Source organism: Marmota flaviventris, chromosome 6 (genome assembly GCF_047511675.1).
Source record: "Marmota flaviventris isolate mMarFla1 chromosome 6, mMarFla1.hap1, whole genome shotgun sequence".
NCBI classification, from domain to species: domain Eukaryota; kingdom Metazoa; phylum Chordata; class Mammalia; order Rodentia; family Sciuridae; genus Marmota; species Marmota flaviventris.
Genome location: NC_092503.1, coordinates 43949470 through 43977247, shown reverse-complemented (window position 1 = coordinate 43977247; position 27778 = coordinate 43949470). Strand labels below are relative to the sequence as shown.

At 37.4% G+C, this 27778-nt stretch overlaps 1 protein-coding gene across 2 annotated transcripts in view; it reads right to left on the bottom strand.

Annotated features, from left to right (window-relative positions):
- Man1a1 (mannosidase alpha class 1A member 1) overlaps nt 1-19087 on the bottom strand; it is a 167857-nt gene extending 148770 nt beyond the window's left edge. Inside the window, exons 1-2 of one of the 2 annotated variants that reach the window (XM_071613068.1) lie at nt 19010-19087; nt 16922-17782 (exon numbers count right to left, since the gene is read on the bottom strand). In XM_071613068.1, coding sequence (XP_071469169.1) covers nt 16922-17782; nt 19010-19036 — 888 coding nt within the window. In that variant the 5' untranslated portion in view covers nt 19037-19087. Of the gene's footprint in view, nt 1-16921; nt 17783-18043; nt 18249-19009 lie in introns of those variants that run through there. The other variant, XM_027953031.2, reaches the window with a different exon arrangement.
- Between the last annotated feature and the right edge of the window lie 8691 nt (nt 19088-27778).

The window sequence follows — 27778 nt, the reverse complement described above, 5'->3', positions numbered from 1 at the left end:
TATACAAAACTTGAGTGTAAAGTCAGTAACAACATATTACTTGAACTCAAAGTCATCTTTTTTTTTTTTTGGTAATATAGTTTGCTGTGAACTTAGAATTCAAATTTCATTTATGTTATTATGATTATACTTTATGAAATCTCTTGCTTAAAATTAAATATTTGCAAGATTATATATTATAAAATTTAGTAGTCATGGTTGTCCCAAAACTGTGGAGAGAAAAAGAAGCAAGTTTAGATGTCGTTTCTTTCAATGACTATCATCGTTCTCTTCCTTTTGATTTAAGAAACTTTCCAGAGCCTCCAATTACTTTCATTGATGTTTAAAGCATTATTTAGATAATTATACATACATACAACCATGCATTTATTATGTACATATATATTATTAAGGTATATATGCACACATGAATGGATATTAATGCTTAATGTTACACAATATTACTCTTAAAGAGGCTTTTCCAAACAAAGTGAATATAGGTTTTACTTTCATAATTAAAGCATGTTGTTTAGCATAACCTGGGATGGAAATAGGGCCAGGCCTCAATGCCATGTTCCCCTCTACTTTCTTCCCAGGCAAAGGAGTAACTACCATAGGATTCCTGGGTCCTCACTCAGGGTGGGCAAGATCCTCAAGATGTCAACACCCAGGAGCCACTGAGGAGCCCAGTAGGAGTGAGTGCTTAGGAAGAGGGTGGCGGGGAGGTTGGATGGCAGGGCCAGAGAGACCCAAGTTCAGATCTCCAGTGAGGCACTCGGGAGCTCTGTAACCCTGGTAAATTTGTTCGACCCTTCTCAGACTTAATTTCCTGTGAAAATAAAACCAAACTGGCATGGCTGTCTGAGAGTTAAATAAGAATATGCAAGTGGATAGAATAGTGGCTAATAAGAAATAAACACTAAAAAAAAAAAAGGTATGCTATACTTTTTTGAATCATTTTTACCAGGCTAGAATTAAAATGGCAAAGTCTATGCAAAGATGAGATTTTAAAACTCAAGTCCATTGGTGGTTTTAATTATATATAGATCAAATTACACAGAAAATCAGTTAAGGACACAAGAAGAATAACTAGCTCTACTTAGAGAAAGAGGGTACGTAGTATAGCACACAGTGAGAAGTTACACTTTCTATTAAACATGTGCTCTTAACAGCTGCCTCTATTTTAAACCTAGAGAAAAAGAGAAAAGTATCAGACATTGTTATAGTAGTTGAGGCTCATAAACCAAATATACCTGCAAATCAATATCTGCTGAGGTTTAAAGGTCAAGGAATAATATTCCTATTTTAAATATGTAGGTAAAATTCTGCTTAAAAAATATCTAACTTGGGGTCCTGTTATATAACAATGATAAAACTCCAGGATGAATTATACACAGCAGTAGCTCTCTTTAATGGCCAATTAATGTGCTCTCTGTCCTCTGGGGTTTGTGACATGCCCCACTTAGAGGTGGAGAAAAACCCTCTCCTCACTGTGAGTTTGGTTTGCCACCCTTAAAGTTCCAACTGTAAAAATCCTCCAGTGTGTTGGGAAGCACCAGCAACACTATGGTAAGACTGAGATTTCAAATCAATCAAAGGCATGACTTCTTGAGATGGCTTTAGAACAATTCTACAGAGATCCAAAGGCCCACAAATATGCTAACCAATCATGTGGTTAGACAGCTTTCTCCCTCAGCAATTCTAAAATGAAGCAAGTACTGGGCAGGTCAAGGGAAATTCATCTGTCTTTGCGTAAGTCTTTATGTCTGGAATTCCCCCCACCCACCCACCCTGGAGTTTCCAGGAAAGGACAGTGTTGCTCAGTCTCAGTTGATAACCATAATCAATTCATGATTTCTAAGGTGACTCGTAATCTGACACATGCAACGTGTATGATCCCACTTCTGCTACTCTTTTGCTGTGGCATTAACATTTTCTCTCTCCAAGATAAAACAGGAAGGGATAGAAGGTGATTAACAGTTTAGGGAAAGTATAATATTATCAGTAAAGTACAAGCTACTACTAGATTACAAAAGCTAAAACTAACACCTGATTACCTGTGACAATGTGGCTAAAATCCTAATCCTCTATTGCCACATCAGCCAAAAGTAGAGAATTTAAATCAAAACTTTCATCTATCAGGAATACACACACCCGCAGTAGTTTTCCTAATGAGGAATTTCATCTGGTTTTCTCAGACAAGGTGCCTGGAATTACAGTTTGCTAAGCTTCCTAATCCTCAAAGACATTGCTACTAAATGCCCAAATATTAGGGTGTCTGCCTTAGGAAAAACTAGAGTGTAATTCTCAAGATCACAGGTGGGTGGAGAACTACCACCACAGAAGTAATACACAGAATTCCCAGACTCTCAGACATATTCTAATGGGACTACGTTAAAGAAGCATTAAGAAAGGAAGACATGAACAGTGCTGCCCTTCCCTACTCCCCTTAGGCATCTCATTTTAAATCACTGTATTTCAGTTCACTTTACCATGGGATAAAACGCTTTCCTAAATTTATAAGATTATAATGGCTTTCGATCATTTTTTTGAAACATTTAACAGGGCATAGGAAAGAAAGAGATATAGATCCTTTTATTTTAATTTTTAAAATTTTTGCTGCTGCTGAAGGCAAGCAAGTTCAAAATTCTAAGATTGAAAAACATAGATCTAGGGGAGTTTTTAAAAGCTAGGAAAAATGGAGACAAAAATACCCTTGTGTCTATCATCAGAGAATATCTTTGCCTTTTTATATCACTCGGTTTTTATTAAGTAAGTCCTTCCTTGAATTCTAACAACAAATAACTGAAAATTAACAATGTTATGGATTTAAAGTTTTCTATTATTTGAGGTTGAATACAAAGAACTTAAATATCATTTCTGATGTTAACACGAAAAGCAGGCAAAATGTTCCTCAGAATGTCTTTTTGAGTACACAGTTCCAATAAAGGGAAGTAAACTTTTAGAACATTCGTTGGTGATGTGTTTCCAAATCTAATCCCCCAGGCATAAACTACAAAGTTAATAAAAAGCAGATTAAAACCAAAAACAAATTATTAATTCAATTTTTCCATTTCACTCTTCAATTCTTGCTTAAATGCACTAGGAATGTCTGCTGCCAATATAGTTACAGCTGTGGCAGTTCTAATAATCAACGAATATTATAAGAAAGGCTGTGGAAAGCACTATATGCCTAATTATTGAGCTAAATTTATACACATAGCTGAAACACTTTCCTCTTCTCAGTTCACAAAATATTTCTTCTGATGCTCTGAATGTTTTTCTCCTGATTTCACTCTTCACCCCAGCTTTCTTTCCTGCTCCCAGATCAGAGTGTGACACGGGGCCGGGAAGTCAGAGGAAACTGGACACTGATGAATCAGTAAGAAACTGCTCCATTCCACACCCTCTCTAAGGTTTTCCTAAAGAGGAGCATCACTTTGGTGGCAAAACAATGGAAACAAGGCAAATAATGCTTACTTTCCTGCCACAGGAAGCAAGGATTTTGGCAACAGCAGCTAAGAAGGGAAAGCAACGATGGAAAATATAAGCTATTGGTCAACACAGTGATACTGCAGCAAAACTTCCTCTTCTTTCCTGGAAATAACTTCCTGAATCCAATTTACTTACCAAGGCTTTTTCTTAATAAAAGTCCAAGCTTATTACTTCCACTAATCCCCAGTTACTAATAAATGTTATTTACTGAATAATGCCACATGCCAGACATTGTGCCCAGACAGTCACATACATTTCTATTTTAATGCTTATAACAATTCTGCAAAAGAGAATTATTAGCCTCATTTCACAGGTGTGGATAGGGAAACTCAGAAGTGTTTCCTCTCTGGCATATTGCCTCACAATCTAACCAGGTTGTGAAGAATTTTGGTTATATACTTAAGTTGTTCCTTCATTTTGGTTACATTTAAGATGAGTCATTTTCTATTATCAAATTATGGGCCATGAACTTATGGGATAGGAAAAGGTGTTTAACGAGTCTGAAATTAGTAGGAAGGTAACATGCTTGTGAAATTATCAAGAGCATGTCCAAAGACAGAAAGAATAAATGACATGGGGATTTGGAGAAGGGAAAACTCAGTAAAGGTTGAGAATGTAGAAAGGGCTTGATGGGAACATAGATTTTGAGCAAGTGAGATCAACAAAGAAAACAGGGTGAAATCCTGTTTTGGAGAATATGCAAAGTTAGTGAAAGAACAGAATCCTTCACTGTGCATTAGAGGAGATATGATTGAGAAACAAATGGAGACAGATGTTGAGAAGACAATGGATGCTAAGCTAGAGAGCTGTAACTTCTAGAGTAATGTTTTTTGAAGTGAAGTCACTGTTGGCATCCGCATTACCTGGGAACATGTTAAAAATGCAAATTCTGGGGTCTACCCATACCTACTGAGTAAGAAACTCTGGGAACAGAGCCCTGTAATCTATGTTCTTACATACCCTCCAGGGGATGGATTCTTAAGAACGTCAGATTCAATGGATACATTACAGGAAATGAAGGACCACTGAAACTCTCCTTGGATAACAACAAGAGACATGGTATTTTAGGAAGATTAGTTTAATAGTAACCTACAGAATGGATTAGAAAGGGGACCATTTACAAATTTATAAAATACACAGAACTTCTACCATGTAATAATTTATGAGAGAGCATTTTTCAGGAGATACAAACTAGGGAAACAGAAGATCAAGGTTTTTTCTCTCTATCAAAATGTCACCTCTTCTTTTGGGGGCTGGGGATGTGGCTCAAGCGGTAATGCGCTCACCTGGTATGCACGGGGCGCTGGGTTCGATCCTCAGCACCACATAAAAATAAAATAAAATAAAGATGTTGTGTCCACCAAAAACTGAAAAATAAATATTTAAAAATTCTTTCTCTCTTTAAAAAAAAAATGTCACCTCTTCTTACAAAAGAACATGTTCATGAAATTCTGAATTCTCTAGTAGAAAATAATACCTAACCTATGACTTTTTAATCTGTGTGGGACTATAAGCATTACTTATTAAAACACTATTTTCTCAAAAACTTTAGCTAGAATGGGAAAGTGAAAAGAAAAAGAAAACCCAACATTTGAATTAGGTGTATAATGTATAAAATGGAAAGATATGAAAAATGATAGCAAATATAAAATATAGCCACAACTCTAGAAAATAATGAACAGAAATGGATGAGAAGTCTAATTTTAAAATCACATACCTGAAAAACAAAGTGCTGGGTGTAAATATAAGGCAGACTGACTTTTCAACAGAAGAACAGAGATTTTTTTTTTTTATTTTATTTAAGTAAGTGTTGACCTTTAAAGAAATCTCACAATTATCTACATTCATTTCAGCAATATTATATTTACTCAAAAGATTTTTTTATGATCCACTTTCACAGACAGTTTACAAGTCATGTAAGAAACAAATACCATTTTTATTTTATAAAAATCATTCTGAAAAATAGATTTAAAACTGGGCCGGGGTTGTAGCTCAGTGCTAGCGAGCTTGCCTAGCACGCATGAGGCACTAGGTTTGATCCCTGGAACCACATAAAAATAAACAAAAAAACAAAGGTATTGTGTCCATCTACAAATAAAGAAATATTTTAAAAAATAGCTTTAAAGCTAAAAATGGTCATTTTTCTACATTCATTAGTCTCTTTATTCACTAGATCATATACTTAGACTTTTGACACTGCTCTAAAAAATAAAATAAAAAATGAAGACTCCTCCAAAGACAACACCTTGCAGCTCATGCATACTGTGGGGAAAAGAGTTCAAAGATGGGTGGACACCCTTTAGGAATGTGTAATTACTTAGAAGGCAGTCAAACTAAACCTGAGTAACTCCTGCCTGTGTGTGTGTTTAAACATATTCATTTATCAAATATTTACCGGGTCCTCTTATGGGCAAGGACCAGAGCTAGCTGACCTGGAGGACATATGATAAGTAGGGAAGGTTCCTCAACCCCAGTATGATAGTTCTGGAACAGATCAACGACAATAAAGAGCTATGCCACAGAAATTCTATGTTTTTGGAGTGAGAGGAAAAAGCAAGTACTTCTAACCTACAGTGTGGCTTTATCTTAATACTGATAGAATACTTAATAAATCATAATTTTTATTCACTCTAACTGCTAATGCAGCTTTCAACAGTAGTTAATAAATCATCTTCATTTTTCATGCTCCTCAAATCCACACCTCCCCTTTTAAAGCTACTGAGTTCTTCATTATGCATTCTAGGTTAAGTAATCCCAGGAGGATGAAGACTAGCCAAGTACTTAACATGAATGAATGTATACAATCTATTTAAATACATGTCAATTATAAAATCCCCTTTTTACTACATAAAGTTCCCTTTATAAGTCTTAATAAGAATTCCTTATAAAGTTGCTGACTTGAGCTAATAACCCCTTAAATCACAATATGGACTGCTCGGGCATTCTAATTATGAGCTGAAAACCTGTAGATGACTAGATATAATATTCAACACTGCCAATTGACTACAGAAATAACATTCCTCAGAGATCAGCATCTTATATTCTAAAATTACTATCATCTCAAGCCACAATTTACAAAAATAATATAGTTCACTTATGTCCATCATTATTCATCATGTTAACATGGCCTCAAAGCCAAATTTAAATAGTTCTGGTGTCAGAGTTTCACAAAATAACTGAGGTCAGAATACAAACAAACACATTTTGAAATATGCAACTCTTAACTAAAAACCCTAAAAATCATTACTAAAAGCACTCGACTTCAAGGAATTAGCTAACAAACAAACAAAACCCCCACCAAAACCAAACAACAAATACACTAAAAACATCATGCTTTTTTGTTATTTAGATATAGCATGCCTTAGACAAAAATGTATATTTAACTTATTTAAAACACCGAAGGTCTCTAACATATAAAAGAGCTGACTGCTGATTCAAACATAAGAATATACATTGTTATAAAATGTTATGAATGGTATTTTATTGGTTCATTTTTTAAAAGAATTTAACTTTTTAAGAATGTACAACCGTACAACCCGATACACGGTAGTGCGCCGCTTGTAATCCCAGCAGCTCAGAGGGGTGGGAGACAGGGGTGAGGGATCACAAGTTTGAGGCCAACCTTGGCAGCTTAGGCCCTAAGCAACTTAGCAAGATCCAGTCTCAAAAAAAAAAATTTTTTTTTAAAGGGCTGTGGGTAAAAGCTCAGTGGTACAGCACACCTTGGTTCAATCCCCAATACAAAAAGAAAACCAAAAAAAGAACTCATCATTTTCTGTCATTAAAATTATTTTTGAAATTTTGTTTGTACTATTTCTTATCTTCAACTATGATCTTAAAATTCTAGAAAATCGTCCTAACAGAGGAAGACCATTCTGCTTTCCGCAGATCTTCAGAGGCTAATCTGGTCTCTGGTGAAAAAATCCCAGTAATTCAAAAAGCAGATGAGCTCAGTGAAACTAGGTCTCAGTGAGGGAAAGTGGAGTATCCCAAACTGTTGGGTAAGATCTCCTATCAACAGAAGTACTTCCTAGCCTAAGTGTCTAACTCGGGGAAGAAGTAAATTTGTTGCAATTTTTTTTTTAAATTACTAAAACTGGAGTCCTTCAGTCCGTCAGGACTTTACTGCCCTAGAAGATCACATCCCTCCAGCCAGCTTGCCAGATTCATCTCCTCTGGTATCTGAACCCCTGAGGCTTCCAAGTTTTGCCTTTGTCCCAATCCTGCTCCTGTAAAAACTTCCTTGTTCTGTACAACTCACAACAAGGAAGTGCAGCTAGTCAACCAACACAGGACAAATGTTAATCAAAGGCAAATTAAAAATATAAGACACTGTTTCATCACCTATAAAATTTATAAAGATTCAATAGATTACATTCATTATTTCACAGTTTTGGAAAGTTATCCATCAAAATGTATTAAAAACACTGGGCGTGGTGGCGCACACCTGTAGTCCCAGCAGCTTAGGAGGCTAAGAAAGGAGGATTGCGTGTTTGAAGCCAGCCTCAGCAAAAGCAAGGCACTAAGCAACTCAGTGAGACCCTGTCTCTAAATAAAATACAAAAACAGGACTGGGGATGTGGCTCAGTGGTCGAATGCCCCTGAGTTCAATGCCCCAGTACAAAAAAAAAAGTACTAAAATTTTTGGTCCATTCATTTTCCCCTTCTAGCAACTTAAGGGAGAAAAATTCTACTTATAGGGATGGGGAGCAATGAGAAGTGAGATAAACTTTCTAGACAAAGGCATTTATCTTGGCATTTTTAAAATTTAAAAACAAACAAACAAAAAAAGGAAATAAGCTAAATGCTCAGGTCCAAGGAAATGGTTACAGTAGGAACATTTTGATATGTTATGCTATCATAAAATGACATATCATCCATCTGGGCATGTCCGTGCATGTGTATAATCACAGCAGCTCGGGAGGCTGAGGTAGGAGGATTGCAATTTCAAAGCCAGCTTCAACAAAAGCAAGGCACTAAGCAACTCAGTGAGACCCTGTCTCTAAATAAAATACAAAAGAGGGCTGGGGATGTAGCTCAGTGGTAGAATGCCCCTGAGTTCAATGGTACCTAAAATCAAATCAAATCACATATTAAAAGAAGATGAGGTCTGGAGTTACAATGCAGTGGTAGAGTGCTTGTCTAGCATGCGCAAGGCCTGGGTCCAATACCCAACACTGCAAAACAAAACAAAAATGTGTCTACAGTGTGGTCCTAACTGTGGGAAAAAAAATTAACATTGGGCAGGAGAGGGGAGAATTGACCCTTCTGCAACAGATAGGAGTATGAAGGATTATTTTTCTTTTTTCTATTCCTGTGTGTTTGTAAACTTTTCTTTCCAAAGGAGACACTTGTTTACAATGAAAAGACACAAAGAAAGATAGTTTCTCATTCTACAAACCTATTTTTCTCCCTTGCCATAACAAATCTCCTGTACAATAATTTCTACTGAGCATCGTTAATGATATTCCATTAAGAACAGCCTTCAAGAAGTCATACATCCAAGAAAGGGAGAAATTTCAGGCAGTTGGAAATGAGACTGGGTACACTTCCCTGTCCTACTATAACATTTCCACAGGTCTGTCCTTTTTGCTTATGCCCTGATAAAAATAAACACACATCTTTTACTAGCTCCAGCATATATATGCTGGAGCTAGTAAAAGATGTGTGTGTGTGTGTGTGTGTGTGTGTGTGTGTATATATTCATTCCTATGAAAGAGAAACTAGGGTCAAGCACGTCCTAAAACCTCAGCTCAGGGAAGTTGGACTGCTACCTCCAGTGTGGGTTAGCCTTTATCTCTGAGACTCTCTTGTCTCTTAGAAGGATCACTTGCTCTTCAAGGCACTCTGAAAATGCCATTCAATAAGAAGGATTTGGCAGAACTGGAGACTCCATCAATAGCTCCGTTGGTCTTTGGATGGGATGGTATGAGTTCCCTTTCTCAACTAGTCACTCATAGGCCTACTTACATCAATTACCACCACACCCTTCCCACAGACTCCTAGCATATGCAAACTGACTTCCTCACTAGTGCTGCAGCAAGTATTGTTTTAGGGTGTAATGTGCTACCTTATTAAACCACCCAATCAGAACTTGGAGGCCGTCAGGTTTCATTCTCTTTTCCACGCCCTCTCTCATACCAAGTTCTCACTGAACTCCCCCATACAAGGGAATAGAGGCAGGTGTCCCACAGGTAAGTACCTGAAAAATGTCATTTGAGGCTGGTCTGAGTGTCACCTGTATGGAGGATGTAGAATAATAGTGATCAAAAAGCAGTAGAGCAAATCAAGGACTGGGATTTTGATAAGTTTAAGAGCCAGGGAGACTAATGGACTGACAAAAGATGAGCGTGAGGGAGCCATTCTAGTTACCAAAGTCAAATAAATACAGAAGCTACTTGTACTTTTTAATTTTATTATCTCTCTTCTGGATTATGTGCAGGACTGCTGGGCTCTGATGTACCTAAAGCAACTGCCAGAGCATTCATGACAAAAATGAGGGCTGTGACTCTTAAAGGCTCTTAAACCTTAATCTCATTTGGTTTTCTTTCAAGTACTTAATGATCACAGAAGTCTTTATCAGGACTCCCTGGGGGTGGGGCAGCCTGGCCACATTCCTCAGAGGAAGGAATTAGCCAATACTGTTCTCTCAGGCAGTACTGTCTCAAGCAAAGCTATTCCATCCCTTTAGGATGTTCTCAGCAAAGCTGCCATTCCTAGATGAGAAGGGAGGGCCCAGCCTGCCCAGTCTCCAAAGCACAACCTCTCATTAAGAATCCAGGAGATCACAGGCTGATGGGGCCTGGTCACTGCAGCAGCAGTTCTCTGCTCTGTCCTTGGTACTCTGGGATGACCTCAGGGACATACACTTTAGCAGCCCCTACTGTGTATATGTAGGATGAGTGCTGAGGTCCTTCTGGGCTTGAAAGGTTAATACACCTAAATTCAACGTGAAATTCCTTTAAAAAGCCAAACCCTTTAGGCTACGAAATATAATTGATTTATGCAACATTTAACTACTGGGTGACGAACTAAACCCTGGTAATAAGATTTATCACAATTATTATAAGTTTTGCTCAGTCTAAAACAATTTTTATCCCACTTCTTAAAAATATTCTTCCAAAAACAAAACAGATTCAAATTCACTGTTTTCCATCTCTCTATTTTTTTGAGGAATAATTTCAGTGCTTAAGGGGATAACTCAACTGTGACTACTCTGAGAAGATGGCACTTCAGGAACAAGCACGTTCGACTGTGAGAAAGAGACAACTTAATTTTTGCACATAAATTTTGAAGTACAGAAGCTGAAGAAATATATGCAGTGGGTATCATTTTAAGGATACCTAAAGTTTTAGGGGAATGAAGAGATTCTTTAGTTGAACTGAAAACATATCTCTTTAAGCTCTGAGAAAAATAATTTTAACTGTTTTTTTGATAGCCTTTTAAAACTTCATTACCCACTTTTCTCACTTATTAGGCAGTATCTGGAACAATGCAATCATGGCTTGATGGCCTTAGGTGTTGACCAGTAACCATCCCTGTATGCCTGATACCATTCTAAGTGCTTTATTGTGGAGGATCAAATTTTTAAGCCTTAGGATCCAACCAAATAGGCACTATTATTAACTCTGTTTTTCCAGTGAGGAAACTGAAGCTCTGAGAGATGAAGCAATTCGCTGAAGGTCACAAAGTTAGTGAGAGGAAGAAGCAGATAGATACAGACCCAGGTAATCTGAGTAAAGAATCCACCCTTCTAACCACATCTCTGCAAATGGATGGAGCAGATAAGAAAAGGCACCCAAATGGAGACTCTTCAGAACTTACTTGAGTAGAGAGAATGACCCATAGATTGGTGTGGTTTTTAAATGTATGCCATTTATTTATTTATTTATTATCCTTAAGAGTATTTTTATTTTCCAAATCACTTTTCTTTTAAATAGCGTGCTTTCAGGTTAGCTGTCACTTTTTTGTTATCCATAGCGCAACATCAGAAGAGCACAGATATTTGTAGTTTGAAAGAATTCCCCCAAGTCATCACATCTTTCTTCTCTGGGCACCTACACATGCCTTTCTTATATGCTGCAACTCTTTCTTTCTTCCTTTCTCTCTTTCTTCCTCCCCACTTCTCTTCAAAAAGAATGTTCAATTGAATAATTACAAATGCCTCTACTTCCTGCAGAGACTTTTATAAAGAGAAAAAAACATATCAAACTTTCTCTGGGTGGCTTTAAAAACAACAAGTCTTCCCCATCATTCCATTGGTATGATTTTAAAAACTTAAAAAACTAAGATGAGACCAAATCTACAATATTGTAGAATTATACTGCACATGTTTCATACTCTACATTAGGTTCTGCAAATAATAAATATGGGTAATTAATATACTTTAGAGTTTTATTTAGTAGTCAAGTTGTGCAGGGGATAGTGAGTAAAACTTACTGAGGATTGGACTTTGAATTTTAACTCTGCCACTAACTGGTGATGTGATTTCCAGAACATTCTTGGTGTCTTGGTTGCATGTACGATAAAATGAATGAGTTGTCTCTAAGGTCTCACTCACATATAGTACTGTATGACTTAGAGCATATGTTTAGTTTTCAAAAATATGAGATTTAAAGTCACTACTTTATGGCATATTGATGGTAACAGAAAAAAACAATTTTTATAGTTTGTGCAAAGGGCCTTTCAACAGATGTGGGTGGGGAGGGTGGATACAGGTAATTCAATTACGAAACACCAAACAGAGCTGTAGGCTAAGAACGCTGAGGGAAAAGTCAAGACTTATTTTCCTCAAACAAGGAAACTCTTCCCTAAACAGATTTCTTATTTATCATTTTTATCTACTTAGAGGAAGACCATTTTGCCAAACCTATTACACTATTTCTGGAGTCCACAATGGTTACTCTTATTTTGACAAGTCTAAACTCATCTTTCACAAACACATATGTTCATGATTTTGTAGGGTACAGAGAAATTAAAGGGCTGCAGGTACTCTATTAGGCTAGGACATATAAGCAGGTTCCTATGCAATACTGATTCCCTGATATACTTACCCTTAATTCCTCACACAGATCTGTATTCCTCCCTCTGACCTTGAGACATATACTCAAAGCTTACTTTAACAAAGAATGCATGCTACCACAGTTTGATGAAATATTTATTTGTACTACTATAGTTTATGAATAATCTAATTTATGTAAGTTCTACAATGAATTCTAAAAAATCAGATCTCATACAAAGGAATTTTTTATATATAAAATACTAGACTCAATTTCTCAACACAGTTCAATTTATTAGGTCATAAAGAAATGATACATTGATTTGAAAATGCATGTTTTTCAATCTCCTTTCATAATTCTAAGTTCTAAATCCTATATGTAGTACTTTTATGTGAATCTTCGTTGCCTATTAACAGGAAGGCAGAATACTCCTGTTGAAGAAATTATCAATAACTTATAGCTGAACATAATTAAGTACCCACTGACAATCTTTTCTTAATTTTGTATATTGATGTTCAACAGTCAGCATCTACTCTGGTACTTACACTATGGAAATCTTAACTGACTCATTTACTTGTTGAAGAGAGAAACCTTTAGAAACACTCCATGTCCTCTCTGGTCTGGGGAAGAGCCCCTGAATGGATCAGTCTCACAATGGCCTCTGGTCAGTATGTTGTGTGTCCCAGAGCAGGGAGCAGTTTCAAAGGAAGCACCCAAGGGTGTCTAAACCCCTCAGGTCAGGTCTTCAATCTGTCACTTTTATTACTTTGTAATTAATATTTTCCATACCAGAACTACCTATACCAGCAACCTAAGTAAAACTGGGGTAGAAATGTAGCTCAGTGGTAGAACACTTGCCTAGAATGTGCAAGGCTCTGAGTTTAATCTTCATTACTGTAAAAAATAAAAGAAAATAAAGAGTGTTCTCCTTTGTTTTAGTCTGCTGAGATTATTGCCACATATGATCTCTACCAAAAGCGTTCATGGCTAATAGTTCATATAAATGATATACTTTTCCCAAGGCTATACATACAAGATTAGTGTAAAATATAATAAAAATAAAAATATGTTTTAACCAGTCACCACCAATATGGAAATTTTCCTTAAATTTATGATTATACAAGAATGGATTAATAATAATAATAATTTTTAAAAGGCTCTTTTGAAAAACTGAGCAGATATCTGTGTCCCAAGAACTGACGGATCCTAAAGCCTTGTTTGATAGAAGGATGACAACCTGCACAAGCCCCACCTGCCTCTTATGTTGGTGGGGACTCCAGTTTAAGAAGGGACAATTTGTCTTCAGTATCTATTACTGAGAAATCCTCATACTTGCAGGAAGTGGAAAAATAAAATATTCACCTTCCAAATTGGATTAGGGTTCTAATCTTAAAGGACAGGGCAAGCTCATTGTGTAGAACCCCTCTACCTACCTCCCTACCACTTCCAAAAAAAGCTAAGAATACTTCCTGATTTTTAAAAAGGGGTGAAGTAAAGGGGAAAATGGACTATTTTTCTAAAAATTCCATGGTGCTATTTTAGCTTCCAGCTTCATTATTCTAACACTGCTTTTTAAAGCTAAGGGCAACTTGAGCATAATTTCAAGAAGATCCAATTCATGAAAATAAATAGGAATTTTGTACACATTATGAATTTCAGGGAAATTCCAGAGTAAATGCATTTACAGAGTATTGACAGAATTTTCACAGGGGCAAGTCCAGGAAAATCATAATTTTAATTTGAAATATTACATCAAAGATTTACCATCCATCAAATTAGTAGTGGAAGTCACTTAACATCTTTTTTGGAAAGGGCACTAGGCAATGTCCAATTTGAAGTTAAGTATCTCCCCTAAAACACAAATCTGTTAAAAAGTTACTGTGGGACCAATAACACAACTGTATTAGCATTATGAAAAACAGTATTAACTGCCTTCAAGCCACATTTATAAGAGTTTGACTTAAGTTACAGCCCAAGACCAAACATGTTAGGCCTACTTATATTTTCTAAATTTTAACTATAAAAATTTTGGTACAGTCAGGTATGATAAAGAATGTAAGTATTTTAAAAAGATCTAGAAAGCATAGGAACAAGAACAAAACCAAAGCAAAGATTCATTGGTTCATTACAAGAAGCCCAGAGGAGTAAATGAAACCAAATCTTACTTGTATGAAGTCTAGTGCTTTACTTACAATGGGCAACCACTTTTTCCTCCTAAAACCACTCACTCACCAAATTCTTTTAGAGCAGCATGCATTACTTTTTTTTTTTAAACAAAGGACTACATCTGCTTGAACTAATCTGATGAAAAACATAATCCATTTTACCCCCATTGGCCTTTGACCAACCACTGCAACTAATTATGCTGGCTATTTTGGGTTTTCACAACATGGAATTTTAAAGAACACACTGAACTCTACAACTTTTTGCAAGACTGGGCAATTTCAACACATTTTGGTGCTAAGATGTTGGCACCACACTTTCAACAGAGACTACATAAATTTCCTTAACATGGTAAATTAAGAACTTTGGATTTAGAGATATATATGAAGTGATCCAATAGAAATAGATACACGTACTGTTAACCTGAATGGACTACTATTGTATCACTGCTTTTGCTGTAAAAGCACTTTTAATCACTACTGGTCAGTAACAACAGCTTTTTATACCTGTACATCTTTGGTATTTAAAATCTTACTCAGAAAACTGTGATGTGTGCTAACTGGCAGCTCATATGAACTACAGGCATGAAATGCACAGGTTGCTTTCTTCAAGTTTAAAGGGAACAAGCATATAAATATCATTTAGGGTTGCTTTCCCAAGGTTTGGGTTGGATATTTTTACGGAACCTGGAAGATGAGGATAGCAGGATGTTTGGGAAGAGGCAGAGCTTTGTTTCACCCTCCTGGTTTGGTGATACTGACAGGATTTCAAGGAAAAGGGAAACTGCTAGAGAGTAGTTCAGGAGAGTAGAATCCACCCCCCCCCTCCCCACCCCCAGGTCTTGGTTCTGTGCCTGAGCAGGAGTCTCAAAGAAGCAGGAGGCTGAAGCATTACTGAAGAAAGCTATGTGCAGGGCAGAGGATAAAGGAACTCTTCCTAGGGTAAACTGAAAAGGACCCAAATTCACTTTAACTTGCTTAACTACAGCTTACCCAGATTCATCTAGTCTTATGTTAAAATAAAAATGCTGTGACAATCTATCAGCCTCTATTCTGCAGCCACTTAAACTTCATCTTTACCACCTCAAAATTCTGTTTCCTCTCTGAAAATGGGACCAGGAAACTTCCTTTCCTGATTACTGACCCAATATCAAAACACAAAATTTATTTTCACAGACACTATGTATCATTTTTCAAAATGGCAAAAATATTACCTCCATTCATAATGTATTTTAGAAAACTGCTCAAGATTTGGAATGACATGCTTTAAATATGGTTCCTACAGCTCTTAATTCTCAGTAAAACCCAGGCTGGCATCCTTTCACATAGAGCAGCAACTCTGGAAGGGAGCAAGACCATAGACATCCTGGTGACAGGTGATTGGGAAGAAGTCCCAGGGTTCTAATTCAATTCCCTACCTAATCACTAACTGATTCTTGAGCTCTGGACTCTTAAACTTTCATCACTGCAATGACAGCCTGAAATGATGTTTAAGGTCTCCTTAAGCTTTAAGCTGCTCATGAACTAATCACATGTTATGAGTTCTAACTACAAATTACATAAAGAAATTACAGAGGATTTATCAAAGTCTATGTTTGTCCCAGATTAAGTTTGTTATTATTGTGCTGTTATGAAGCAAACCTGTTGCTTCACATGGAAGACCCTATTTCTGACTATGCACTAGAAATACAGTTAGTAGACTGGCTAAATTTTCATTTTTTTGAAAAGTAAACAATAGTATACCTCCTATGATGGGAAGTTCTCCAGTTTCACCTTTTGACTTTGTAAGTACACACAAAATGCCACCTGGCAGAATGGGGCCATATGACTGAACGCTAAGGAGCTCTGGCTTGCTGCTAGTACTTTTACATCCTGGTTGAATGATGCTTTGGTTTACTGGCAAGCTTCACTTTAAAGCCACTTCCAAGCCATATTAGGGGGGGCTGTAAAGTACCTTCATTGTACTGTACCCAAACTACTAAATGTATACAGCCAGTAGAGGTTTGTCTATCACCAGCCGATGTATTAACACCAACTTCATATGGCTTAAGTTCACCACAGCATGCAAGTTAAAAGCAATGGGATTCAGCATATATCGTAATTAGCTACATCTACTATAAAACTAAAAAAAGGAAAATGAAAGAACCTTTGACATAACACCTGGTGGAAGAGGAAAACCTCCATCTCCCACTACAGGGTAATGTTGCAGTTTTCAGAGTTTCAAAGATTTGCCATTTCTCCCAGAAAAACAGCCAACTGGGAGGGATTATGACATGATGCACTCACCTCTACGATCTTTGCCCTCTTCTCACGGATAGCTTCATCCGCAGGCTCCCGGTTCTCCACTCCAATGGGAGGCACAAAGTCCACCTCCGGCAACCCTCTGAAAGGATCCTTGTCACGCAGCTGGTCCTGGGCTACCTTCTCCTTCTCCAGCAGGATGTCTCTTTGGATCTCCTCTGGCAGCTTCTGCAGGGTCTCTTTGGCTTCCCTGAGAGCCCGCTCGTGGTTTTCGCGGATCCTGGCCAAGTTGTCCTCCAGGGCGGCCGCGGGATTCCCGGGCGCGCCCTCCTCCCGGAGCCGGGGTAGCCCCTCCGCTGAGTCCTCGGCGCGCGCCCCGGGCCCAGGCTTGTGGTCGGCGGCCGGCTGCAAGGCGGGGCTGGAGTGGAACAGGACTCCACTGAGCAGCTTGGAGGAGTCGGGAAGGAAGAATATTGCCCCGAAGCAGAGAGTGATGAAGGCGCTGAACACCAGAAGCAGCACGAACTTCTCCGTCAGGCGGAAGGCGGAGGGGCCGGACCCCTTCCTGCTGCCGCCGCCGCCGAGCCCCCCACCCAGACCGCCGCCCAGACCGCCGCCCGCGGGACTGCTGAAGAGCGGCAACAGGCCCCCCACGGGCATCGCTGCCGCCGCCGCGGCCGCCGGGCGGCCGTCTGTCCAGTGGCCCGGCGCCGAGCGGGTCAGCAGCCAAACTTCGCCGCTGCCGGGCGTCAGCGGCTGCGGGGCTGGGTCCTGCGCATCCAGGCCGCCGGAACCGCTCCGCTGGGCTGCAGGTCTCCCCAGGGGAAACAACTCTCCTCCGAATCTTCTCCCCGGGGCGGCTCCCTTTGCAAACAAGCACGCGTGACACACCGCTGGCTGCAGCGCCTGCGGGGAGAGAAAACAGTAAAACATAGTAATTATGCGAATCATGATAAAGTTTCCAGCGGGTCTCCGCCCTCCGACGGCCTGGCGAGCCGTCAGGACAGCTCCCCCTGCTCAGAGACCCTGAGTCCAGCTCCGGGCACCGCCCTCGCAACCCACTCTTTGGACTTGAGGTGAAGTTTTTGAGTCCCGGGGGGTAGAGGATGTCCCGCGCACACCTGGGGCAGAGAAGCTGGCTGACACCCCCTGGAGGGGGCAGCGCACCTCTGTCAGGAAAAGCGCAGCGTGGGTGGGGGGCTCCTCAACTTCGCCCGCTCTCCATCTCCGAGCCGAGATCGGCTGCCTCTTCCAAGAGGCGACTGAGCGTGCAGCCCGGGCTGCCCTGCAGTCCCCGCCGCGACTCAGGTGGGCGAGTGCGCCCACCCACGGGTAAGTCAGAGCGGTCAGGGCAGCACGATGCCCTCCACCACGGCCCCGCGAGCACTAATATCACTGCCGGTCTCCGGGCGGTCGGAAACGAGGGCGGTGACGCGTCCGGAGAGTGACAGCGAGGCCGGGCCAATCTTACGCCGCCCAGGGTCCCGCGGGGGTGGAGCCGAGGCGGGGAGGGGGCCGTGCGGGGCGGGGAGTTTACGGGAAGCGCAGCCTCGCGGGGGCCCGGCCGGGGGCGGGGAGGTCGCTGGTCCTGGAGGCGCGAGGCGGGCTGGAGCCACAGGGAGCAGGGCGGTCAGACCCGCGTGGAGGCCCTGGGTGAAGAGGCGGCGGTCTCAGGTCCCCGAGTTTATTCCGCGCGGGCCTCAGGCTCGGGTCCCAGGGGTGGTTGGTTCTCCAGTGATCCGGGAGGCACCTGGGGTTGAAGCTGAACCTCCTGGACTCGCTTTTGGATAGCATCTTGCGTAGCGGTCGTGGACCCACTGCCAGGGGTCCCGGAAAAGGCAGTAGTTCGCAGGGCACTGAGTCGTTCCGAGGCGCGTCTTTTTCTCCAATTACCCTGTTTTTACCCAAGGCAGATTCCCCGGTGCTCAATAGCAGTTAAACCAAAGTCCCTCGTTAGAAGAACCATGGTCTTGAGAGCTCTTGAGCACTCTGGTCTATCTGAATAACATCCTTTTACATCCTCAGAGACTTATGGTTTTGTGGGTGCTTAGGACTCTTCCTATGCACCCTTTCCCCCTTCAAAATAAAGTTGTGTGCTTCCCCCGCCCACCCTCACTTTCGAAATTCATTTACCTCATAGCAGTTGGTCAGATTTTCCATTCAAAGGAGTCAGTTTTATGCTGCCAGAGCTTCAAGCAATAAATTGAATACTGTTGAAATTAAGTCTTGGATCCGAGTACTTCCAGCGAAGTAAGGACTGGGTCCAATAGAATGTTTTCAACACAGCCTTACAGTATTTGATATCTCAAGGAATGTCATGGAGACTGGCTCCACCTCCCATGACATCGCATGGAATGTCCTGGTCTCTGCTGATACCACATAGAAAGACTTTAGGATCGAATCGGTAGGTAACCCGCTACCCCCGAGAGGGCTGGCCAGCATTATTTTCCAAAATGTGTTCCTGATTCCCCCTTTGCTACAGTAAGGGGTAATCAGGAAAAAAAAAAAAAAAAAAGAAGAAGGAAAAAAAAAGTTGATTGACTTCCCATTACTGAAAGCTAGTTTGTAGGAGCCTTGACTTAGCCTCACCCTGCTCTGGAAATGTGATTTTAGTTCTGCTTCTGCTTGTTGTCTTATAACAAAGGAAATAGCTGACACCTTTCAGGAAGGTGCCCACAATATGGTTGTTTTCAGGTGTTAGACTGTATGAGAAAATACAAAACTAAATCAGAAATCCTATTGCAGTTTTCATATATATATTGATTTTAGCTTGATATATTTATTTTTGTAAAATGTGCCAGTCATAGGAAGTTCTAATTAATAGGAAATTATGGTTTGATAAAGACAACTGATGGCTTGGTTATTTTGATACCTGCTATGAAATTCTATGCCCAGAAGAGTGCAGCATATCCAAGCAGGGTAATAAATTTAGGACTGAAAAAATAAAATGTTATATATTTTTTTAATGATGGGAAGGTGATTTTTACTTCAAACTACATTTATAGGTTATAGGTAGGCTGAAAATTTGAATCACTGTGAAATAATATTACTTGTTTCCAACAACATTCTTAAAACCGAGTTACTTCATGGATACATAAATGACAGAAGTTGGGATTCATTACCCAGGAAGCAAACTGCTTTATGATCATTTTTGGACTGACCTATTCTTTTAAAATTTTTGTTTTAAGAAAGAGGTCACTTTTTATGGTGACAGAAATATTTGGAAACTTTGCTTAAATTAATCTTTTAAGTATTCCAGAAAAGCAATAAAATCTATTTTTTAGTGCATGTTAAAATGGCGGTGAAGGGGAAGTTATAACCTAATTCTGTTTCTGAACTCTAATTTTCATATCAATAAGTTTGGGCATTGACTCTACTGACTGTAGTGGAAACATTGAAAAATTGGCACTGAGATTTAAGAATGATTTTTCCCTAAGAACTTTACATTTGATTTATCTATATTATTTCTAAATCTTTTAGAGGACTGCTCTTTTAATTTTAACTCACTCTTAAGAAGCTTATTATAAGATTTTTTTATTATCTGTATTTCTTATGACAGAAGCTTATTGTGATTGAAACCTGGCTTAATAATTGGTTAAAGAAGAAATTAGCTTTCATATTAAAGGGTACCAATCTGTGGTAGGTGGGAATGATAACTATATGAGAATGTTCATATTTGGGCTAGAGAAAGTTTTAAAAATCACAGGAAAGTTGTCTTAGAAGATATACCATTCAGAACAACCATGCAAACTTCTTAAAAATAACCACCAAGCGTAGTCCTGTATATGCATGTAAGGGAGGGAGTAGAGTCGAGTCAACAAGAAAAATGTACTTATTGTAGAAGCAGAAATGTGACACTTTGCCTTGATTTTAGTGTCACAAAGTACTTCATGTTCTCCTGCTGAAAAAAAATGTTTTGCACCCTGAGATTAAAAAAAAAAATCATGTTTTTTGTTCTGGTTTCTCAACTCATAAAATCTTTACTGTCCGGTAAGACCATATTCCCCACTCTTATCTACCTAGACAATGTTGTGATCTTTGTGAGTACAATGATTGAGATGAAATTGCTGTTTTCTCATGAGTAGTCTGATACAAATTTGGCAACCTCTGTAATGTTGTTGAATTTTTTTTTCTCTTTAAATACTTGCTGTGCCTTTTGATTTGACCAGCCAGTCTTTCTGAAGTACAGCTCCCTTGAACGAACCTTTTGCAAGTTAATTCTTACTTTTTCCTTTTTTTCAATGTTTGTGTCTTAGACAAATATTTGTAAGTGTTCATATTTCAAGATATAATCTTTAAAATCAAGTCATTTTTAAAAAAACCCGGCTATAGTCATAGATAACCTCCCTAAAACACACACACACACACACACACACACACACACACACACACATGTCCCCAATTTTTTTGGTTGTTTGAATTTCACCATTTTTTCTTATAATTTAACAAAGGGTAGATTTAACTTTCACATTAATATGTCTAAAATTAAATATAATAATTATGAGCAGAGTTACAGAGGAAAAATTGGCAAAATGTTAATAAAAACTTGTTTTGAATTAGTAGTTTTATAAAATTATTATGTTTTCAAAAACCAAAATGCAAGAACACTTCCTAATAGGCAGTTTCCAGAAGGTACCAGTTAGAAGTTTATGAATGAATCTTTTTGAGGATTTTGTTCTCTGATTTAAAAATAAAAAGTAGTCTAATAAATATATAAAAAGTAGTCATATATATGTATAATAAAAACTAGTCTAATAAATATATAAAAGTAGGCATATGTTTTTATATTTAAATAAAAATATATATTATATGTATATATATGTTATATATACATTGTTGTCATTGTTGAACTTTTATATATATATATATATATATATATATATATATATTAATATTATATGTATATATGTGTGGTAATTACTGAAAATTTCCGAGCTAGATTTCTGATGTTAAAAAAATCTTTTCTAATTGCCTTCAAATTTCAGGTTAGAATAATTTTTGCTTGTATTTTAAAAATGTAATATGCAGAAAATACTTTATTGTGAACATTATCTCAGAATTGCAATATTTCAGTGAGCAACTTTGAATTTTTTTAAAGAGAGAGAGAGAATTTTTTAATAGTTATTTTTTTAGTTTTCAGTGGACACAACATCTTTATTTTATTTTATTTTTGTGTAGTGCTGAGGATTGAACCCAGTGCCCCGCGTATGCCAGGCAAGTACGCTACTGCTTGAGCCATATCCCCAGTCCAAAACTTTGAATTTTTAATATGGAAATTAACTGAAGGTTTTGGTACTAAAATTGGAGACTACTGTTATATCTCTAACTCCATGTTTTTGCCCTTCCTTGGTTTACTTTAGAGTGAGTAGCAGATTATTTTATAGAATTCCGATCACTTTTGGGGAGGCCCAAAGGAGTGGCTTTCAGGAGCTAAATCAACATACCCCTTTGTCCCTGCAGTGTCCTGTTGAAGGATCTGTTTTTCCTTTTGAACAGTCATTCCATAAATATTAGCTGTCCATAATTTGAAAACATTGGTTTCACAAGCATTTGTAAATTATTTTGTTGTTGTTGTTGTTGTCATTGTTGAACTTTCAGAGCTTTATTCTACATAGAAACAAAATTTGCTAGCCTTTTCCACAAAGACCTAAGACCCTAGGGAAGACTACTGCAAAGTTGAGGGAAAAAAAATACTGTTTCACTTTTAGTAATTAAAGTTGCATTAAATTAGAAAGTACTTCATTCGTCTTGAATGTTGGAGCCTGAGGACAAACATTTATTTGAAAGAGAAGATATGATGATAGCTTCAGAGAGGTTCTAAATCAACATTCAAGGTGAGAAATGTGTGTGGAGTTCTCAGATATAGGTTTCCTTAATCATGTATACTTTTCTTTTGGTTTGAAGAATATTACAAGGACAGTCCTTACTGTGATCTTTATTGTGTTTTGATTTGATTTGATTAGCACAGTGACTGAAAGAAATCAGCACAGGAAGAGGCTTTCCTGAGGTACTGGGCAAGAGTTTGAATAAGGGAGCAATTTATTATAGAGGACATGCATGTCCTTGGCTGTGTGACAATGGCAGATAAGTCACCTATCTTCTGTGACTCTCATTCTTCATCAGCAGCATTGCTGTGGCTCTTAGGCTAAATGATATAACTAACATGTCTGGCACAGCAGACGTTCACAAAATTTAAGTCAACCCTCCCCAGCAGAATTCATGCTATGAGTGGCAGAAGAACAGTATCTATAGGATTCTTATAAGGAAGACCCACAAAAGGGTGATGGGGAAGAAATTGTGGAGTATGTGGTTCTTCATAGGATTGTCACTTTTCAGATCCTGTACTTTGAATAATATCCACTGGAAAATAAGGGATGGGTGGGCTGAACAGCCTCAGGTTTGATAGGTGGTGGATTCCACCAATGTTTCTCTGCTTGTATAAGTAGAACCTAAAAGTTTACTAGTGAACCAGGGTTATAGTTCCTAAAGCCTTAGGAAAACATGAGCAGTGGCAAAGTCAAGTAAGGAGAATGATATTGCCTGTTGGTGCTTAAAGAATCAGGAAACCAGGCTTAGAGCAGAAAGGTTAGATATAGAATGTTAGCAATGACCCTTACAGACTCTTGTATATAAAATAATATATAAGAATTTATGACTTGAGAATACACTGTTTCAACAAAGGAAAAGTTTCTTTCCTTGACCAAAGAAAGATATAAATTTTTTCCTTTCTTAAAAAGTTTTTAATATACTAGATTTATTTTTAAAAAGAATATATTTTTCTGTAAAATTTTTTCTCTCCATCTTCTTATCTCATAAATGATTATGTGCGTTTCCAGAAAAACAAAACAAATTCAAAAAGAGAAAAAAAATGTGATAAATTATTCTGCCCAGTTGAAAATGTTTTTCATGAAATAAAGTGAAATGAAACCACATGTGCTTGTTCCTATTTTGGAGAATCTATCTACAACTATGACTAGACAGCACTTGGCTTCCCAATTTCCTTGCAAAATACACTGTTTGCACAAGATATTCAGTCCTTATTGTCCTTGAGGACAGAATTTTGTCTTAGCCCTGGGTCTCTGTAAATGAATAGGAATTCACTTGTGATTCTTTGTCCACTGAAGTTATTTTTCACTTTCATTTAGAGCATTCTCTTGAAATGTACATCAGATTCATGTAGGGGCAAAGGTAAAAGTAGACCTGTGTTGCAGATAATCCCTGAACAAATTATATCTACTGAATGTTTGACTGGTAGTCTATTCATATAATTAAGATTAGTTGGGACTGTGAGAAGGAGAGAGAAAGAAGTATAGAAATTACCATAGGAAAAGAGAAGGGGAGAATTCCAAACTACTGACCCATCTATTTAATAAACTAAATTGGTTGGGACTGGCAGAACCTCATATACATTTTCTATAAATTACCAGGCTTTAAATCTGATGAGTTTGAGATACCTCATCTGGGTTTTAGATTACAAACAAGTGTGATCATTCTCTGAAATCAGGAGATTCTCCAGTCTCCCCCAAATATTAAATACGCATAATAGTTCTATTATGGTATGATGATACCTTTAACAGTAACCAACAAGAAATGAAAATGTTAAGTGTCTACACTCTTTTTTAAAAAATATATATTTTTTTTAGTTCTAGAGGGCACAATATCTTCCTTTTGTTTATTTATTTTTATGTGGTGCTGAGGATGGAACCCGTGTCTCACACATTCGAGGTGAGCTCTCTACCGCTGAGCCACAACTCCAGCCCAAGTGTCTACATTCTTAAAATCCATATCTATCTACACCAAGAAATTAAATTCGGTGTTCTTAAAATTAAGTATGCACTATAAAGAATTTAGTTTATTTCCATAATCTTAGACCTAATTTCTTTTATTTCATAGGTAGGATAAATTATTTCATAAGGTAGAATAAATTACCATAAGAAGAAAGTTAGAAAATCTAAATTTATGGAACTTTTCAATTACTAACAAGTTATATATAATGTACTCAAGTACATCTTATTAAGTGTATGTAGTTTCATCATCTCTTTCTCTTTTTAAAAATTGTTTTTCACCCATATACACTGCTGGTAGGAATGTAAAATGGTGCAGCTGCTTTGGGAAACAGTCTGGCAGTTTCTCAAAAGGATAAATATAGAGTTCCCATATGATCCAGCAATTCTACTCCTAGGTATATATTCAACAGACATGAAAATATATGTGCACAAAAAAATGTGTACACAAAATTTTTTAGCACCGTTATTCTTAATAGTCAAGTGGTAGAAACAATTCAAATGTTCACTGATAAGTGAAAAAACAAATGTTGTATATCCAAACAAGGAAAATTATTTACAAAAAAATGAATGCAGTATTGATACATACTATAACATGGATAAGCCTTTAAATTTAAAGATACTAATCACAAAAGATGACATATGGTATAATTCTATTTATATGATATATCTAGAGTACATAATTCTTTAGGGACAGGGGAGGGCTGGGGAGATGGAAAAATGAAGGGTCACCACTAAAGGGAATTAGGCTTCATTTTGGAGTGATGAAATGTTCTAAACTTGATGGTCATGATGACTGCGTGATTCTGTGAATACAATTCTGTGAATATAATAATATGAAACTATTAAGTTGTATACTACAGGTGGTCATATGACATGTGAATTGTAGTTCAATAAACTTACAAAATATTTTCCTTTTGGTACTGTTTTATACTTATCTTGCCTAAGAAAAATAGACTGACTTAAATGAAAAAAAAAAGATACAACAATAACAGGATGAAGCTCACATCATATCAAATAGTACTATTAAATATTAAAGTATTAAAAAGTTACAAGTAAACAGTACAAAATCAAGAAATATTTTCAAAACCAGAAGAAAATGCCAGAGTTTCTTAGCTTAAGAAATACATATTTTTGTTGAGTTGTCAAACCAAGGGAATGTTTTTCAATCACCCCCATGGTGGACACTTATTCCTTTTAAGTAGAACATAGCCAAGTAGTAACATTCATATTTTTGATGTGTGGAAAATTACTATTAAGATGAGCATACCTTACAACACAGTCGGGATGTTTCCAGGAGAGCTTAACTGGCTCATAGTACAGGGGTCTTACACTCAAGCAAAACAATTGCAGGGGCAAGAGAGCTCGATGAGAAATCAGAAGATCCATTTTTAAAATTAGCTATGTGTCTATGGGTTAGTCACTTAGCTTCAATTTCTTCTTCTGTTTAATAATGGGGACTTCTCTTATCTGATAAGGTTGCTGTGAAAAGCAAAACAGATATCACTTGTGTCCTGAAGGATGCTCTACAACAGGCAGGCATTTGAATAACTATTAATGATTATTAATTATTAAATAGCAGTTAATATTAGTATTTATTATTATTGCTATTAAACAGAGAACTTAGCACTGAAATTCTAATAATTAATAAATTCTAATAATTCTTAATAATAATTAAGAATACCAAATTGATAAAATTATGTCTCTCTATAAGATCCTTAAACATTTTGAAGAATTGACTACTATTCAATTTAAAAAAAAATAAATCATAAATATTTAATGGGATATGTACTCAAACTGATAGCGGCACACACATCTGACTCTTCTAAGTTCAGTTAATCCTATCAAAATAAAAGCCATTGTTCTATAAAACCTCCAGTAAATAATACTACCAGTGCATCCTGAGAATTTTTTAAAATTTTGCATTCATATAGTGTTCATACATCCATTAAACTTATATTTTCTCTTTTAAATTATTTTTATCTTTTACCTTTTTATTGTTTTTTATTCTTATTACAAGTACAATCTATATATTACAGAAAATTTACAATATAAGGACTAAAAACATTTTTACAATAATAATAGGATAAGAAGAAGAAGAGGAAGAAGAAAGCACTTGTCTTTTAAAGCAGCAAAGTTATGCTCTCATTCAATATCTTCAAACAAACATTGTTTCTGGATTTCCTCCTCCTCCCTCCCCACTTCTTTAAAAAAATTATATGTAGTGAGTAATAGCTCTGTTTCCTGCCTGACCTTGAAGGCAGATGGGGATGTGTAATGCTTTTGCTAAAACTCTAAATGTTCTCATTTTAAAAATGGCAACCAATGGGAAATGAAAGAGGTTCTATCACTGATCTTTTCTTTCAAATAAAAATCAAACTCTATTCTGCTTATCTGGACCACTTATTTAAAAAAAAAAATTCTACCTTCCTGTGATACCACACAATTAAAAGGTGGTTAACTTTTTTTCCTAAGTACGAATATACTTTTATGAAAATTGGGGAAAGAAAAAGACATTAAGAAAAAAAGAAAGCTGATTATTCTCATTTCAGAAATAGTCATCTATAATGCACTTTTATATCTTCCTTGTCTTTAAACATATACACATAAAACTAAAAATACTTAAACACATAAATGTACAACAGCTAAATCTCCAGGTATAATTTATTTCCCAAGCTGCAGAATTTGGCATGTATGGGCAATAATCTTAGAGTATAAGATGACTTAGCATCAGCTCCTTATTCTTTGTGCCTTTTCTGCCTTCTTTAGTAAATTCAAATTACACAAACCTCGTTTGGTTGATTAAAAAGGTATAGCTGCTCTTCATTTTTGTTGCAGTTTGCTTTCCCCTTTATTTGGAAGTTTTAGTTCAATTTAAAATGTTTATGTTTTTCATTTTGTTTGTCTTGCCTTTCACATCTTCTATCCAGTCAGAAGAAACTGGCTCATTAGTTCTTCCCATCTCTGAAAATAGATTTGTTAATTTCTCCCCTCAGTGTTCCTGTTTTTTTCTGAAGATTTAATTCTGGGCACTGCCCTCCAGCAGCCTTACATGACATTTTAGTTGACCAATCTTTAAGTGAAAACAGAGGATTTTGTCATTTCAAAAGTCCCTTGC